The sequence below is a fragment of the Oncorhynchus clarkii genome, chromosome 12, assembly GCF_045791955.1.
Source record: "Oncorhynchus clarkii lewisi isolate Uvic-CL-2024 chromosome 12, UVic_Ocla_1.0, whole genome shotgun sequence".
Lineage (NCBI taxonomy): Eukaryota > Metazoa > Chordata > Actinopteri > Salmoniformes > Salmonidae > Oncorhynchus > Oncorhynchus clarkii.
This window is the reverse complement of record NC_092158.1, coordinates 72,021,392-72,037,642: the sequence shown is the minus strand read 5'-3', so window position 1 is coordinate 72,037,642 and position 16,251 is coordinate 72,021,392. Positions and strand designations below refer to the sequence as shown.

General features: G+C 45.2%; 1 protein-coding gene across 1 annotated transcript; it reads right to left on the bottom strand.

The window, feature by feature from the left end:
- Positions 1–12,360: 12,360 nt before the first annotated feature.
- Positions 12,361–12,977, bottom strand: LOC139422524 (uncharacterized). The gene is made up of 2 exons (XM_071173683.1): positions 12,953–12,977; positions 12,361–12,686 (listed from the first exon to the last, which is right to left on the bottom strand). The coding sequence occupies exons 1-2, from the start codon at positions 12,975–12,977 to the stop codon at positions 12,361–12,363; spliced, it is 351 nt and encodes a 116-aa protein (XP_071029784.1).
- Between the last annotated feature and the right edge of the window lie 3,274 nt (positions 12,978–16,251).

Sequence of the window (16,251 nt, the reverse complement as noted above, 5' to 3'; positions counted from 1 at the left end):
GGGATGTTCCAGAGGTAGGGGATCGCCTGAGGGATAGGGGTGGGGAGGAAAACACTGGTGGGGAAGGGTGTATGTGTGTGTGTGTGGGGGGGGGGGGGGGGAGCAAGTGATTGACAAGCTTTTAAGTGAAGGAGTGAAAATACCCAGAAGCACCCGATGATGCATGAAGATGTTATTCAATCAGAACTCACAGAACACCGGAGAAAGCAACATACAGTCCCTGTTGGGTTGGGGAGAGGAGGTGGGTGGAGCGGAAGGGAACAAGATTTAGAAAAGTGCTTTTAAAGGACAGTGGCAAAGTAGAGATGGGATACGAAAGAAGAGCAGGATGGATAGAAACATAGCAGCTATTTCAGTGCACTTCATACATACAGTAAATCCAAGTGAGGAAGAAACAGAACAGTTACATGGAGGAAGGTAGAGAACAGAGAAAGCAGATGGACGAGTGACAGTGTGAGGGGGAGGCAGTAAGGTAAAGCAGGAGGTTTGTTTTTCGGAGGAGTCAGAAGGCTATTTCCCTACGGTCATATACTGTAGTTTAGATGAATGTTCCCCTGTCACGTCCCAGGCCACCACCTGTCAAACACACTGTCCAAGTTACATACAGTATATCACCTCCAGCCCACTCACAACACTAATGAGACTGTGACAAATTCTTGTAGAGGGACCCCCTCCCTCCCTCCCTCCCTCCCTCCCTCCCTCCCTCCCTCCCTCCCTCCCTCCCTCCCTCCCTCCCTCCCTCCCTCCCTCTGTCTCTCCCTCTGTCTCTCCCTCTTTCTCTCTCTCTAGTCTCTTCTCTCTAATAACTAATCTGTTCTCTCACCCTAATGCCCACTCCTGCTTTCTGGGTCTCATTTGTATTGTCTTGATCCTGTCTTTTTCCACTGCCTGTATGACTTCCTCTGACCCTGCCTCCCGCTGCCCCACTTATTCCTCTCCTCCTCTCGCCCCCTTCTCTCGCCCCCTCTCTCTCATCTGCTTTCAACACACAACTTTAGCTTGTGTCCATTATGTATGCCTCTTTCTCTTTCACCCTCTTGTTTCTAACCTTCTCCCTCTTACCCCTCTCTCTCATTCTCAGTGTGCCTCTCTCCCCTTTAAGTTTCTATCACTCTCCCTCTCTCTCTCTCTCTCTCTCTCTCTCTCTCTCTCTCTCACCCTCCATTTCTCTCACTCGCTTCCCCCCTTCCTCCATGTCTCTCTCTCCTTTCTCTCAACCCCCTACCCCCATGTCTCTCTCCTTTCTCTCACCCCCCTACCCCCATGTCTCTCTCTCCTTTCTCTCACCCCCCTACCCCCATGTCTCTCTCTCCTTTCTCTCACCCCCTACCCCCATGTCTCTCTCTCCTTTCTCTCACCCCACTACCCCCATGTCTCTCTCTCCTTTCTCTCACCCCCCTTCCTCCATGTCTCTCTCTCCTTTCTCTCACCCCCCTATCCCCATGTCTCTCTCTCCTTTCTCTCACCCCCCTACCCCCATGTCTCTCTCTCCTTTCTCTCACCCCCTACCCCCATGTCTCTCTCTCCTTTCTCTCACCCCCTACCCCCATCTCTCTCTCTCTCCTTTCTCTCACCCCCCTAACCCCATGTCTCTCTCTCTCTCTCTCTATGTGGTAGTGACTCAGTGCTCTAGCTGCTAGCTGGATTAGCCCCTGGCTCTGCTGTCGGCTGCTCCAGAATCTTACAGCTTCAGCCTCGGACAGCAGGATAGTTCAAGAGAGAGGGATGGGTGGAGGGAGCTTTAAGCATTTCTCTGGTCTTCTGCTTGAGGAATTATGGGAACAAGATGCACCGTTTTTCCTCTCAAAGCAATATCCTTTGCTATTCTATTTACTCCAAAAGTGTGCCAATGCTATTTTGCTAAAGCTATGCAGGTGTCATGTTCATCATGGCATGAAATACATTCTGAAGCACATAGTTGGGAGAGGAACATTTCCCCTCCCCTCCCCAGCAGTAGACCATGGTTGTTTCCCCCAGAGAGAAAGCCCTCACATGGGTCTGATGGTCAGCCTGGCTCCCTGTCGACTCCCAGGGTACACAGCCAATCAGATCACCCTGAGGAAACGTCAGGAAATGTCAGGTTCTGTGGGGTACTGTGGTAAATGTTAGAGTCCTCCATGTGAGACTGAAACGCTAGCGTGTCTGCCTCAAAGGCCATACCATCCAGTTTAGGTCCATTATACTGTAGGAAGTGAGGGAGGGAAGGAAACAGATAGAGACAGACAGCGATAGAGAATGACAGATACATGAGACAGTTGAATTACTGAAGCTGAAATGCGACACTATATAAAGAACATTTGTAATCTTTGAGTGTATGAGTGTGTGATGGGTTTGTGTGTGTGTGTGCGCATGTGCGTGTGTGTGTGTGTTTGGCCAGAATACTCAATACGATTCCCAGACATCAGTAAAAGCGTGTAAGCAGTCAAAACTAATCACCACTTCACAGTATTCATGTCAACTTCTATCTGCTTGCCTGATTGATTGTGAGAGCTTTAATTTTGTGGAGGGAAGAATGGAGGTGAGGTGACTGCTGTACCCTGCTGTAGTAAGCCTCTGTGCAATTATTAATTTCTCCCACCTAGACAGAGTACTCTCCTCCATTTAGGAACAGACTGATAGATCAGAAGTAGGCTGCGATGGCGACAGGGCAGTTCAGGGACTGCTTTCTGTTTGACTCGGTAGCATCAAGTATGATTTATATTGACCTTTCAACAAAAAGACATCCAAGGAGAGAAATGCTTTTTGAGAAAGGACTATTTGGACTGACAAATGGTGTATCTTGTTACACTATTTGCAGGGTATGGTATTAATGGTATAGTATTGACTAAGGGTATGGTATTAACTAATGGTATAGTATTAACTAAGGGTATAGTATTAACTAAGGGTACTAAGGGTGTGGTATTAACTAAGGGTGTGGTATTAACTAAGGGTATAGATTTAACTAAGGGTATGGTATTAACTAAGGGTATGGTATTAACTGAGGGTATAGTATTAACTAAGGGTATAGTATTAACTAAGGGTACTAAGGGTGTGGTATTAACTAAGGGTATGGCATTAACTAAGGGTATGGTATTAACTAGGGGTATGTTATTAACTAGGGGTATGTTATTAACTAAGGGTATGGTATTAACTAAGGGTATAGTATTAACTAAGGGTACTAAGGGTGTGGTATTAACTAAGGGTGTGGTATTAACTAGGGGTATAGATTTAACTAAGGGTATGGCATTAACTGAGGGTATGGTATTAATTAAGGTTATGGTATTAACTAAGGGTGTGGTATTAACTAAGGGTATGGTATTAACTAATGGTACTAAGGGTGTGGTATTAACTAAGGGTATGGTATTAACTAGGGGTATAGTATTAACTAAGGGTATGGTATTAACTAAGGGTATAGTATTAACTAAGGGTACTAAGGGTGTGGTATTAACTAAGGGTGTGGTATTAACTAGGGGTATAGATTTAACTAAGGGTATAGTATTAACTAAGGGTATGGTATTAACTGAGGGTATAGTATTAACTAAGGGTATGGTATTAACTAAGGGTATGGTATTAACTAAGGGTATGGTATTAACTAAGGGTATGGTATTAATTATGGGTACTAAGGGTGTGGTATTAACCAATGGTATGGTATTAACTAAGGGTATGGTATTAACTAAGGGTATGGTATTAACTAGGGGTATGGTATTAACTAAGGGTATGGTATTAACTAAGGGTATGGTATTAACTAAGGGTATGGTATTAACTAGGGGTATGGTATTAACTAAGGGTATGGTATTAACTAAGGGTATGGTATTAACTACGGGCACTAAGGGTGTGGTATTAACTAAGGGTATAGTATTATCTAAGGGTATGGTATTAACTAAGGGTATAGTATTAACTAAGGGTATGGTATTAACTAAGGGTATGGTATTAACTACGGGTACTAAGGGTGTGGTATTAACTAAGGGTATAGTATTATCTAAGGGTATGGTATTAACTAAGGGTATAGTATTAACTAAGGGTATGGTATTAACTAAGGGTATGGTATTAACTAAGGGTATGGTATTAACTAAGGGTATAGTATTAACTAAGGGTGTGGTATTAACTAAGGGTACTAAGGGTGTGATATTAAGTAAGGGTATGGTATTAACTAAGGGAATGGTATTAACTAAGGGTATGGTATTAACTAAGGGTATGGTATTAACTAAGTGAAGGACAAATGTACAGTCATGTGTTTGTCGGATTGAAGTAACAGGTGCATGACAGAAAGGACCATATTGACAATGTGATTCTATCATGTTGGCCTCCATCATTTTTTACACTGTGTTGTGGGAATGTTCCACAATGTTGCTGGTAGTTCTGTTGTAGTTGTGTTGTGTCAAATCAAATTAAAATCAATGTTATTGTCACGTTCTGACCTTTATTTCCTTTGTTTTGTATTTATTTAGTATGGTCAGGGCTTGAGTTGGGTGGGCAGTCTATGTTTGTTTTTCTATGATTTGGTATTTCTATGTTTCGACCGAGTATGGTTCTCAATCAGAGGCAGGTGTCATTAGTTGTCTCTGATTGAGAATCATACTTAGGTAGCCTGGGTTTCACTGTGTGTTTGTGGGTGATTGTTCCTGTCTCTGTGTTTTGCACCAGATAGGGCTGTTTTTGGTTTTCCACGTTTGTTGTTTTTGTAGTGTTCGTGTTTATCTTTTGTTATTAAACATGAATCAAAGAAACCACGCTGCATTTTGGTCCGCCTCTCCTTCACAACAGGAAACCCATTGCAGTTATTTGTCACATGCATTGTAGGCAACAGATGTAGACTAACAGTGAATGGCTTACATATGGGTCCTGCCCAACAATGCAGAGAGAAAAAAATAACACGAGGAATAACTACACAATGAGTAACGATAACTTGGCTATATACACAGGTACCAGTACCGAGTTGATGTGCAGGGGTACGATGTAATTGAGGTAGATATGTATTATGTTGCTGTTGTGGTAGTTGAGGTAGATATGTATTATGCTGCTGTTGAGGGAGTTGAGATAGATATGTATTATGCTGCTGTAGAGGGAGTTGAAGTAGATATGTATTATGCTGCTGTAGTGCTAGTTGAGGTAGATATGTATTATGCTGCTGTAGAGGGAGTTGAAGTAGATATGTATTATGCTGCTGTAGTGGTAGTTGAGGTAGATATGTATTATGTTGCTGTAGTGGTAGTTGAGGTAGATATGTATTATGCTGCTGTAGAGGGAGTTGAGGTAGATATGTATTATGTTGCTGTAGTGGTAGTTGAGGTAGATATGTATTATGCTGCTGTAGAGGGAGTTGAGGTAGATATGTATTATGCTGCTGTAGTGGTAGTTGAGGTAGATATGTATTATGTTGCTGTAGTGGTAGTTGAGGTAGATATGTATTATGCTGCTGTCGTCGTAATTGAGGTAGATATGTATTATGCTGCTGTAGAGGGAGTTGAAGTAGATATGTATTATGCTGCTGTTGTGGTAGTTGAGGTAGATATGTATTATGTTGCTGTAGTGGTAGTTGAGGTAGATATGTATTATGCTGCTGTAGAGGGAGTTGAGGTAGATATGTATTAGGCTGCTGTAGAGGGAGTTGAGGTAGATATGTGTTATGTTGCTGTAGTGGTAGTTGAGGTAGATATGTATTATGTTGCTGTAGAGGGAGTTAAGGTAGATAGATATGTATTATGCTGCTGTCGTCGTAATTGAGGTAGATATGTATTATGTTGCTGTAGTGGTAGTTGAGGTAGATATGTATTATGTTGCTGTAGTGGTAGTTGAGGTAGATATGTATTATGCTGCTGTAGAGGGAGTTGAGGTAGATATGTATTAGGTTGCTGTAGTGGGAGTTGAGGTAGATATGTATTATGCTGCTGTAGTGGTAGTTGAGGTAGTTATGTATTATGTTGCTGTAGAGGGAGTTGAGGTAGATATGTATTATGTTGCTGTAGAGGGAGTTAAGGTAGATAGATATGTATTATGCTGCTGTCGTCGTAATTGAGGTAGATATGTATTATGCTGCTGTAGAGGGAGTTGAGGTAGATATGTATTATGCTGCTGTAGAGGAAGTTGAGGTAGATATGTATTATGTTGCTGTAGTGGTAGTTGAGGTAGATATGTATTATGCTGCTGTAGAGGGAGTTGAGATAGATATGTATTATGCTGCTGTAGTGGTAGTTGAGGTAGATATGTATTATGCTGCTGTAGAGGGAGTTGAGGTAGATATGTATTATGCTGCTGTCGTCGTAATTGAGGTAGATATGTATTATGCTGCTGTAGAGGGAGTTGAGGTAGATATGTATTATGCTGCTGTAGAGGAAGTTGAGGTAGATATGTATTATGTTGCTGTAGTGGTAGTTGAGGTAGATATGTATTATGCTGCTGTAGAGGGAGTTGAGATAGATATGTATTATGCTGCTGTAGTGGTAGTTGAGGTAGATATGTATTATGCTGCTGTAGAGGGAGTTGAGGTAGATATGTATTATGCTGCTGTCGTCGTAATTGAGGTAGATATGTATTATGCTGCTGTAGAGGGAGTTGAGGTAGATATGTATTATGTTGCTGTAGTGGTAGTTGAGGTAGATATGTATTATGCTGCTGTAGAGGGAGTTGAGGTAGATATGTATTATGTTGCTGTAGAGGGAGTTGAGGTAGATATGTATTATGTTGCTGTAGTGGTAATTGAGGTAGTTATGTATTATGCTGCTGTAGAGGGAGTTGAGGTAGATATGTATTATGTTGCTGTAGAGGGAGTTGAGGTAGATATGTATTATGCTGCTGTAGAGGGAGTTGAGGTAGATATGTATTATGCTGCTGTAGAGGGAGTTGAGGTAGATATGTATTATGTTGCTGTAGTGGTAATTGAGGTAGTTATGTATTATGCTGCTGTAGAGGAAGTTGAGGTAGATATGTATTATGTTGCTATAGAGGGAGTTGAGGTAGATATGTATTATGCTGCTGTAGAGGGAGTTGAGGTAGATATGTATTATGTTGCTGTAGTGGTAGTTGAGGTAGATATGTATTATGCTGCTGTAGAGGGAGTTGAGGTAGATATGTATTATGTTGCTATAGAGGGAGTTGAGGTAGATATGTATTATGCTGCTGTCGTCGTAATTGAGTTAGATATGTATTATGCTGCTGTAGAGGGAGTTGAGGTAGATATGTATTATGCTGCTGTAGAGGGAGTTGAGGTAGATATGTATTATGTTGCTGTAGTGGGAGTTGAGGTAGATATGTATTATGCTGCTGTAGTGCTAGTTGAGGTAGATATGTATTATGCTGCTGTAGAGGGAGTTGAGGTAGATATGTATTATGTTGCTGTAGTGGTAGTTGAGGTAGATATGTATTATGTTGCTGTAGTGCTAGTTGAGGTAGATATGTATTATGCTGCTGTAGTGGTAGTTGAGGTAGATATGTATTATGCTGCTGTAGAGGGAGTTGAGGTAGATATGTATTATGTTGCTGTAGTGGGAGTTGTGTCTTGTGTTGGTAGTGTCAGCATGAGGTTATCAAACTCGTCATCACTTTTCCTCTCTTAGCCAACTGGCTGCTCTCCCCGTCCCACATCACCACGGAAACCCACGCGCCCATCTGTGAGTCTGTCGCGCCCCTTCTTCCTCCCACACGTCACCGGTCCCACCGGGCTCCCCCAAACACTAGCACAGAGAGAGAGAGAGAGATGGAGTGATAGAAATAGGAAAGGAAGGATGACAGGAAGAAGGATAACACACAGTACATAGCGGACCTTGGAGCGTCTGTCCAAGCTGCCGAGCCTAATGCGCTAATACAACAACGCCTATGTGCCAAGATCAATGCCCCACAGATCAATGAACGGAACAAACTGTGTCTAAACACACACACACAGACAGAGCGGTGTGGCTCAGATTACAGCCTGCCGTTAGCGTCCAGGCTAATGTACTGGATACAAGGAGTAATGATCGGGCCCGGGGGGCAGCAAGGGGGCGAGAGCATTGAGCCCAGGGAATGATGGACAGCAAGGGAGAGCCAATGATGGTGCTCTGTCAGACAGGCACGTTGTGGTATTGGCTTCTTTTGGGTATTTTAAGGACACAAGAAGGTCAGGGAGAAGATGTGTGTGTGTGTGTGGGGGGGGGGGGGGGGGGGGGGGGGTACATTCCAATGCGTAAAGGAAAATTGCTTCTACAACTCTGCCTCTAATGTCTCTACCCAACTAATTGGAAGTTCCAGTTTGCTACCAAGAGCGGTTGAACACCTGCCCATTCTAAAGTGTGTCAGAGAGAGAGAGAGAGGGAGGTAGAGAGGGGAGTGATGTGTTACATGATGTGAATGGAGGGAGGGAGGGAGGGAGGGAGGGAGGGAGGGAGGGAGGGAGGGAGAGATGAAAGGCAGGGGGTGGGACTGCTGTTTTGCAGGAGTTTACAGACCGCTGCAGCCCATTTTGAGCATGTCTCTGGGGATGCTGGAAGAGGCAATTACAGAGACGCCCCACTAGGGACTGTAGTTTTCTACGGCTGCTCCTCCCTCCATCCCACTGTGTTTCTCCCTCTACACAGCTCTGCCATGCAGACACAAACACTCCTCTTTCATGCTCAGAAATACATCTCTTTCTCTCGAACAATTCTCTCTGTTTTTGAAATTATTTTGAGATTTCTCCTCCAGTAAATTTTGAAGCGCTACAGTACCCCCGGGTTAGCATTCCATCTAGCTTGCCTTTCTGAAGCAGGATATAAGCTCCATTCCGTCAGACACCGTCGAGAGCATCATTCAGTTCCTCCTTCAGTCCCGTATTCCTTCCTCTCAGGGTAAATCCTGCTTTTGACGGACGACAGGAATCATGTTTTAGCACATGACAGTGCCAACATCATGACACAGTGCTAAGGCAGGTTCAGCCTGCCTTGTGTAATCTGACTCCCCTGACACATCTCAACCTGTCAGCATGTATGTCCCGAATGCATACTGCATACTGGGTGTGTGTAGCAGCGTGCTGTGCATATTGTGTGTGTGTGTGTGTGTGTGCGTGTGCGTGTGTGTGTGTGTGTGTGTGTGTGTGTGTGTGTGTGTGTGTGTGTGTCTGAGCTTCCAGTATGCTGGGACATGATGACTGGAGAGTGGGGGGCAGGGTATACTGCAGACAGCTGTTGGAACAGCTGACCCATTGCCAAGGCAACCAATCTACAGACAATATCGCCATTCACTCACCTCCCCTAGCAGCTAAGGACTTTCTGATTGATTGAATGTTTGATTCCTATTATTGTTCTTTTAATTGACCTTATTCTTCTAGGTGATTTTCTCATCTTTTAATTAAAAAAGTTCTGGCAAACACCATTCCAATTATGCATGCAGACCGACTGGAGGAGTCATTACTGTAGGGGAAAATATCTGTCTTTATTTAGTGTGATTAAAGAGAAAATCAACCTTTATTTTCTGTACATTCTGTCCTTTGAAGGTTGACGTAGGGCGGTTGACTAATCCATCACAGTAGCATGAAGACCAGACATTTAACCACATGTGTTTTAGCTAACAGTTGGGGGGGAAATAAAGATGGTCTAATCCAGGGGTTTTCATATTTCTCCTCAGGGACCCCCCGACAGTATTTGAACCATTCCACAGCTAGCACACCTGATTCAAATGGTCAATTAATCATTAAAAACCCTTGAGTAGGTGAATCAGGTGATGTAGTTCAGTACCACAACAAAAGTGTGAGTCCCCGAGGAGAGGTTTGAGAACCACGGTCCTTATCATTGACCAGGTTTATCAGACTATTTGTCTGGAAGACTTCCTGGTACAGTAGCTCCCTTTCCCTACCTGACTCGTTATGTATCTTGTTTGCTTCCTCCCTTCTCTCTCCATCACCGCGTTCCTTTGAAAAGATGCTCCTCTCTGTGAACCACCTGACATCTCCCCTCACATCCATGAGCCCCAGCTGGCGCTCTGTTTGAAGTGCTGATCACTATGTTCCAGGTTACCGTCACCACTTGGTCCACCTGCCACACACACACACCTCAGCCACCTGTCACATAACGTGCCTAAGGTACCTCAGAGACCAGACTGTCTTTTCCATCGCTCTTACTTTCTCTCGTTTTCCTTGTCTTCAAATGGTCTTTATCTCTCCCTCTTCACCTTTGGACACCTGCAAAGTATTGGTGATAGGCACTCTCTCCTTGACAGACTGACAAGGTGAATCCAGGTGAAAGCTACTATCCTTATTAATGTCACCTGTTAAATCCACTTCAATCAGTGTAGATGAAGTGGAGGAGACAGGTTAAAGAAGGATTTTTTTTAGCCTTGAGGCATTGAGACATGGATTGTGTGTGTGTGCCATTTAGAGGGTGAATGGGCAAGAATGAAGGTTTAAGTGCCTTTGAACGGAGTATAATAGTAGCTGCCAGGCGCTCTGGTTTGAGTGTGTCACGCTCACACTCAAACCAGGCTCACGCTCAACAGTTTCCTGTGTGTATCAAGAATGGTCCACCACCCAAAGGACATCCAGCCAACTTGACACAACTGTGGGAGTCAAGAGGGGCCAGCATCCCTGTGGAACACTTTAAACACCTTGTAGGGTCCGTGTCCGACTGAATTGAGGTTGTTCTGGGGGCAAAAGGTGGTGCAACGCAATATAGGAAGGTGTTCCTAATTTTTTGTACACTCAGTGTATTTTAATATTACATTAACGAGGTTTGATTATATAAAACGGTCTGTTCTCGTGGAAGAAAAAACCCTACATGCTAAAGGTGTGTTGCGTTCCCTGTTGCATTTGTTTCCTGGGTCTGTCGCTAATGAGAGATGAGCAGGTCAGCAGGGGGTCGAGTCAGCATTGTAAGATGCAGTAAACAGCCTGGAATTACCCCGACTAACCAGCTGCTTTACCCTGCATTAGATATCATTACACCATCATTAGAACAGCCTCAACCATGATCCAATCTCAACAGCACAAAACAAACGGCCTACGGTTCGTTAGTGTGAGTCTTACTCCAATCAAATGAAATAATAATCGTGTTTACGCCATTATTCTTGCTCAGTGCCTAATTAGTCAAATATAAGGCAGACACGCTACTCAGTTAGAAAACAATTAAAGTAGAGCTGGGTTTCCAATATGGCGGAGGATCCTGACAGAGAGAGAGACAGCTACCGGTGGCTGCTAGGTTTGGTTTAACTTTAGCAGTGGTACCCCTGTTTGGATGGGTGTCTTGTAAAACAAGCTCAAATTGGGTCGATTCTTCTGCATGGCTGGCTGTCAGGCTCTAGTCTAAATGCAAAGGGATGTGCCGTAGCAATTTGTTTGACCTGGCAGAACGCGGAGGAGTTTTAGAGCTGGGTGTTGGAGGGGGAAGAAAGTAGCGGGGCGCTATCACCCAAAATAACTGTGTTTCTGTCTTTGGGATGTTGGAGACTGCCGTGGGTTTGCGGTACAGTTGTATAACAGCTCTGGGTGCTGCAGTAACTGGATACAGACCGGCTATAGGTCAAACTGCCTGTCTGTCAGCAGCATCTGTCAGCAGCAACAGGGATAAAAGTATTCTCTCTCTCTTCCTTTCACATCTTCCTTTATTTCAACCAACAACCTTTTCTGTTTTCTGCTTTAGTCAAACTTGTTGAGGCCTAGGTCAAACTGCCTGTCTGTCAGCAGCATCTGTCAGCAGCAACAGGGATAAAAGTATTCTCTCTCTCTTCCTTTCACATCTTCCTTTATTTCAACCAACAACCTTTTCTGTTTTCTGCTTTAGTCAAACTTGTTGAGGCCTAGGTCAAACTGCCTGTCTGTCAGCAGCATCTGTCAGCAGCAACAGGGATAAAAGTATTCTCTCTCTCTTCCTTTCACATCTTCCTTTATTTCAACCAACAACCTTTTCTGTTTTCTGCTTTAGTCAAACTTGTTGAGGCCCCATTCCTCCTACTGCTCTTCAGTGAGGGAAGGGAGGCTCGCTAGCTGTGAAGTGCTTCCAGCAGAATTAGTGACTGCTTTACTCCTGGGTGCATTTGACGGCACGTAGCACTTGGAAACAGGGCGGCTGCGACATGAATGGTGTTTTTGTTTCGTACTGTATTTACCTTGGAACTTCTCTTCTGGGAAGGCCTCTCTATGGCACCGTGCCCATATTAGGATGTTCTCTCATCAGGCTGATGCTGTCACTGCTCTTAGCTGGCCTCTGCTCTGGCTGCTGTGGAGGAGATAAACAGGCGGTTAACAGACGCTGCTCTGCTGCTCTGACCTTCTCCTAATGGACTAGGATCTGATATATGCTTCTCAGCCCTAAATAGACGAAGAAGGTAATGAGAGAGAAATCACACACACACTCGCGCAGACATATACAGACGCACACACCCCAGCCGTCTCCCCCTTTGCTCTCGTGACAATATTAAGGAGGCTTCCAATTGCGATGTGCTTTATAGCACCCCCTCCACCCCCGTGGCCTCCACACTGTGCCAGTCTGTGTCTGTGCTGGTGCCTGTGCCCGTGTCTGTGTCTGTTGCTGTGCTGGTGCCTGTGTCTGTGTTGGTGCCTGTGCCCGTGTCTGTGTCTGTTCCTGTGCCCGTGTCTGTGTCTGTTCCTGTGCCGGTGCCGGTGCCGGTGTCTGTGTCTGTGTTGGTGCCTGTGCCCGTGTCTGTGTCTGTTCCTGTGCCCGTGCCCGTGCCCGTGCCTGTGCCTGTGCCTGTGCCTGTGCCGGTGTCTGTGCCCGTGCCGGTGTCTGTGCCGGTGTCTGTATCTGTGTCTGTGCCCCCTCACACTCATAATAACCACCTCACTCAACTCATGAATATGCAGTCACATCCCAGAGATGGAGTGCTTCTTAAATCCTCAGTTTATGACTATATATCTTCATATTTTTGTCAAGTGTTCATCCAAGGTCTTTAATTAAAACGCACTCTGTTACATGGCCTATACCCATACCCACCCAGCCTAACGCATTTAACATGCCCCGTCTGAGAGCTAAAGTGTGTGTAATAATGTATGTGTAACACATTAAAAGCTCATTACCTGGTCTTGAATGCTTGCCTGCCATAGTGTCAGCAGGTACAGGCTATAAGAAGGGACAGCATTGTTGCTTTCTGGTCTGTACTGTAGTAGGGCTTGCTACCAGTATCGCCCCCTACTGATGGATTAGGAACAACACCTGACTCCCTGATATGATTCCTCCTCATGCCGTGTATATGTGTGTGTATGTGTGTGTGTGTGTGTGTGTGTGTGTGTGTTTGTGTGTGTGTGTGTGTGTGTGTGTGTGTGTGTGTGTGTGTGTGTGTGTGTGTGTGTGTGTGTGTGTGTGTGTGTGTGTGTGTGTGTGTGTGTGTGTGTGTGTGTGTGTGTGTGTGTGTGTGTGAGTGTACAGATGACACAGCTGGCTGGTCCTGATAGGGCCTGTGTGTGCCCACCTGCCTCCACCAAGGCTGTTTATTTTTTTATAAACAGCGATTTTCTCCTCCCTCCTCCCTCCCCAAGAAAACCCTCACCATCCTCTATCTCGCTCTCTCTCACCCCCCCCTCTCTCTCTCAGCCCCCTCTCTCTCTCTCTCTCTCTCACCCCCCTCTCTCCCGCTCTCTCTCTGACACCAAATTACCTTGTTTGCTCAACCGAGGTAATGATTTCATTATAATTAACAGCTGCTTGTCAGGGCCTTTCTGTGCTTTGTTTGGTCAGAATAAATGAATATATTTATCCTGGAAGTGGGAGAGATGGTTTTCAGCTTTAATGCTTTGTTTTGTAGCTGGTTTTATAAAGCAGAGTTGTGCTGCTTCACTGACCCGATCGAGAGAACTCTAAACACACACACAGATGGATAGGGTTCTCTATCTCTGCCTCACAATGGGTTGCATGAAATCAGTTGTATGATCAGTTATTTGTTGGGTGTTTGTGTGTGTTTGTCATGTTTGTTTTGTTTAGGAGTGTGTGGTTGCGTGCGTGTTTGTGTGTTTGTGTGTGTTTGTGTGTGTATGTGTGTGTATATGTGTGTGTACTGCAGCCCTAGCCCATTGTAATGAAGAGGTAATAACTCATGTGCAGTGTGTCTCTGGGGGAGAGGAGAGGCTGTGGCTAACTGACAGGAGGGGGAAATTAGAGAGATCGATCAGCTACACATCTATCAGGCCAGGTAAAGACTGCATAATTACCCTGTCTCCATTCCTGTAGGGATGCTATGTATCTGTCATGGATAGTTGTGTGTGTGTGACTGTCAGCTAACCAAGCACCTAACAGAGGCTCAATCACTTTGCGTGTGCTTTGCATGCTTGTCAAGGCAGTGACCAGTGGGGCAGGTAGCAGCAGGCCAGCTAGATCATTAGAATGCCCAATGATACTGTCAAGCACAGCTCTTTCATTTCCCTCTGATAGCACAGGCCTGGAGAGTTCTCCCTCTTCCTCTCTCCCCCCATCTCTCTCTCTCTCGCTCTCTCTCTTTCTGTCTCTGTCTCTGTCTCTGACTCTCTCTTTCTTTCTCTCTCTCTCTGTCTCTCTCTCACCTCTAATCTCTCTCTCTCACCTCTCTCTCTCTCTCTCTCTCTCTCTCTCTCTCTCTCTCACCTCACTCTCTCTCTCTCTGTCTCTCTCACCTCTCTCTCTCTCTCCATCTCTCTCTCTGTGTCTCTCTCTCAATCACCTCTCTGTGTGTCTCTCTCTCTCTCTCTCTGTCTCTCACCTCTTTCTCTCTGTGTGTCTTTCTCTCTCTCTCTCTCTGTCTCTCTCTCACCTCTCTCTCTCTCTCTCACCTCTCTCTCTCTCTCTCTCTCGCTCTCTCTCTCTCTCTCTCTCCCTCACCTCTCTCTCACCTCTCTCACTCACTCTCTCTTTGTCACCTCTCTCTCTCTCTCTCTCTCTCTCTCTCTCAGCTCTCTGTCTCTCTCACCTCTCTGTCCCTCTCTCTCACCTCTCTCTCTCTGTCTCTCTCTCTCTCTCTCTCTGCCTCTCTCTCATCTCTCTCTCTCTCATCTTTCTTTCTCTCTCTCTCTCTCTCATTCTCTCCCTCACCTCTCTCTCACCTCTCTCTCTCGCTCTCTCTCTGTCACCCCCCCCCCCCTCTCTCTCTCTCTCTCTCTCTATATATATATATATATCTCTCTCCCTCCGTGTCTCTCTCTCACCCCTCTCTCTCTCTCTCTCTCTCTCTCTCTCTCGCTCTCACCTCTTTCTCTCTCTCTCGCTCTCTGTCTCTCTCTCTCTGTCTCACTTCTCTCTCTCTCTCACCTCTCTCTCTCTCTCTCTCTCTCTCTCTCTCTCTCTCTCTCTCTCTCTCTTTCTCTCTCTGTGTCTCTCTCAATTCAATTCAATTCAAGGGCTTTATTGGCATGGGAAACATGCGTTAACATTGCCAAAGCAAGTGAGGTAGATAATATAAAAAGTGAATATATAAAGTGAAATAAACAATAAAAATTAACAGTAAACATTACACATACAGAAGTTTCAAATCAATAAAGACATTACAAATGTCATATTATATATATACAGTGTTTTAACAATGTACAAATGGTTAAAGGACACAAGATAAAATATATAAGCATAAATATGGGTTGTATTTACAATGGTGTGTGTTCTTCACTGGTTGCCCTTTTCTTGTGGCAACAGGTCACAAATCTTGCTGCTCTGTCTCTCTCTCACCTCTCTCTCTCTCTCTCTCACCTCTCTCTCTCTCTTTCTCTGTCTCTCTCTCACCTCTCTCTCTCTCTCTCTCTCTCTCTCTCTCTCTCTCTCTCTCTCTCTCTCTGTCTCTCTCTCTCACCTCTCTCTCTCTCTCTCTCTCTCTCACCTCTCTCTCTCACCCCGCCCTCTCTCACCCCTCTCTCTCTCACCTCTCTCTCCCTCTAGCTCTCTCTCTCTATCTCTCTCTCTCACCTATCTCTCTCTCACCTCTCTCTCTCTCTCTCTCTCTCTCTCTGTCACTCTCTCTCACCTCTCTCTCTCTCTCTCTCTCCCGCTCTCTCTCTCTCTCTCTCTCTATCTCTCACCTCTCTCACCTCTCTCTCTCTCACCTTGCCCTCTCTCTCTCTCTCACCCCTCTCTCTCTCACCTCTCTCTCCCTCTAGCTCTCTCTCACCTCTCTCTCTCTCACCTCTCTCTCACTCTCTCTCTCTCTCTCTCTCTCTCTCACCTCTCTCTCTTTTACCTCTCTCTCTCTCACCTCTCTCTCTCTCTCGCTCTCTCTCACCTCTCTCTCACTCTCTCTCTCTCTCTCTCTCTCTCTCTCTCTCTGTCTCTCTCTCACCTCTCTCTCTCTCACCTCTCTCTCTCACCTCTCTCTCACCTCTCTCTCTTTTACCTCTCTCTCTCTCTCTCTCTCTCTCTCACCTCT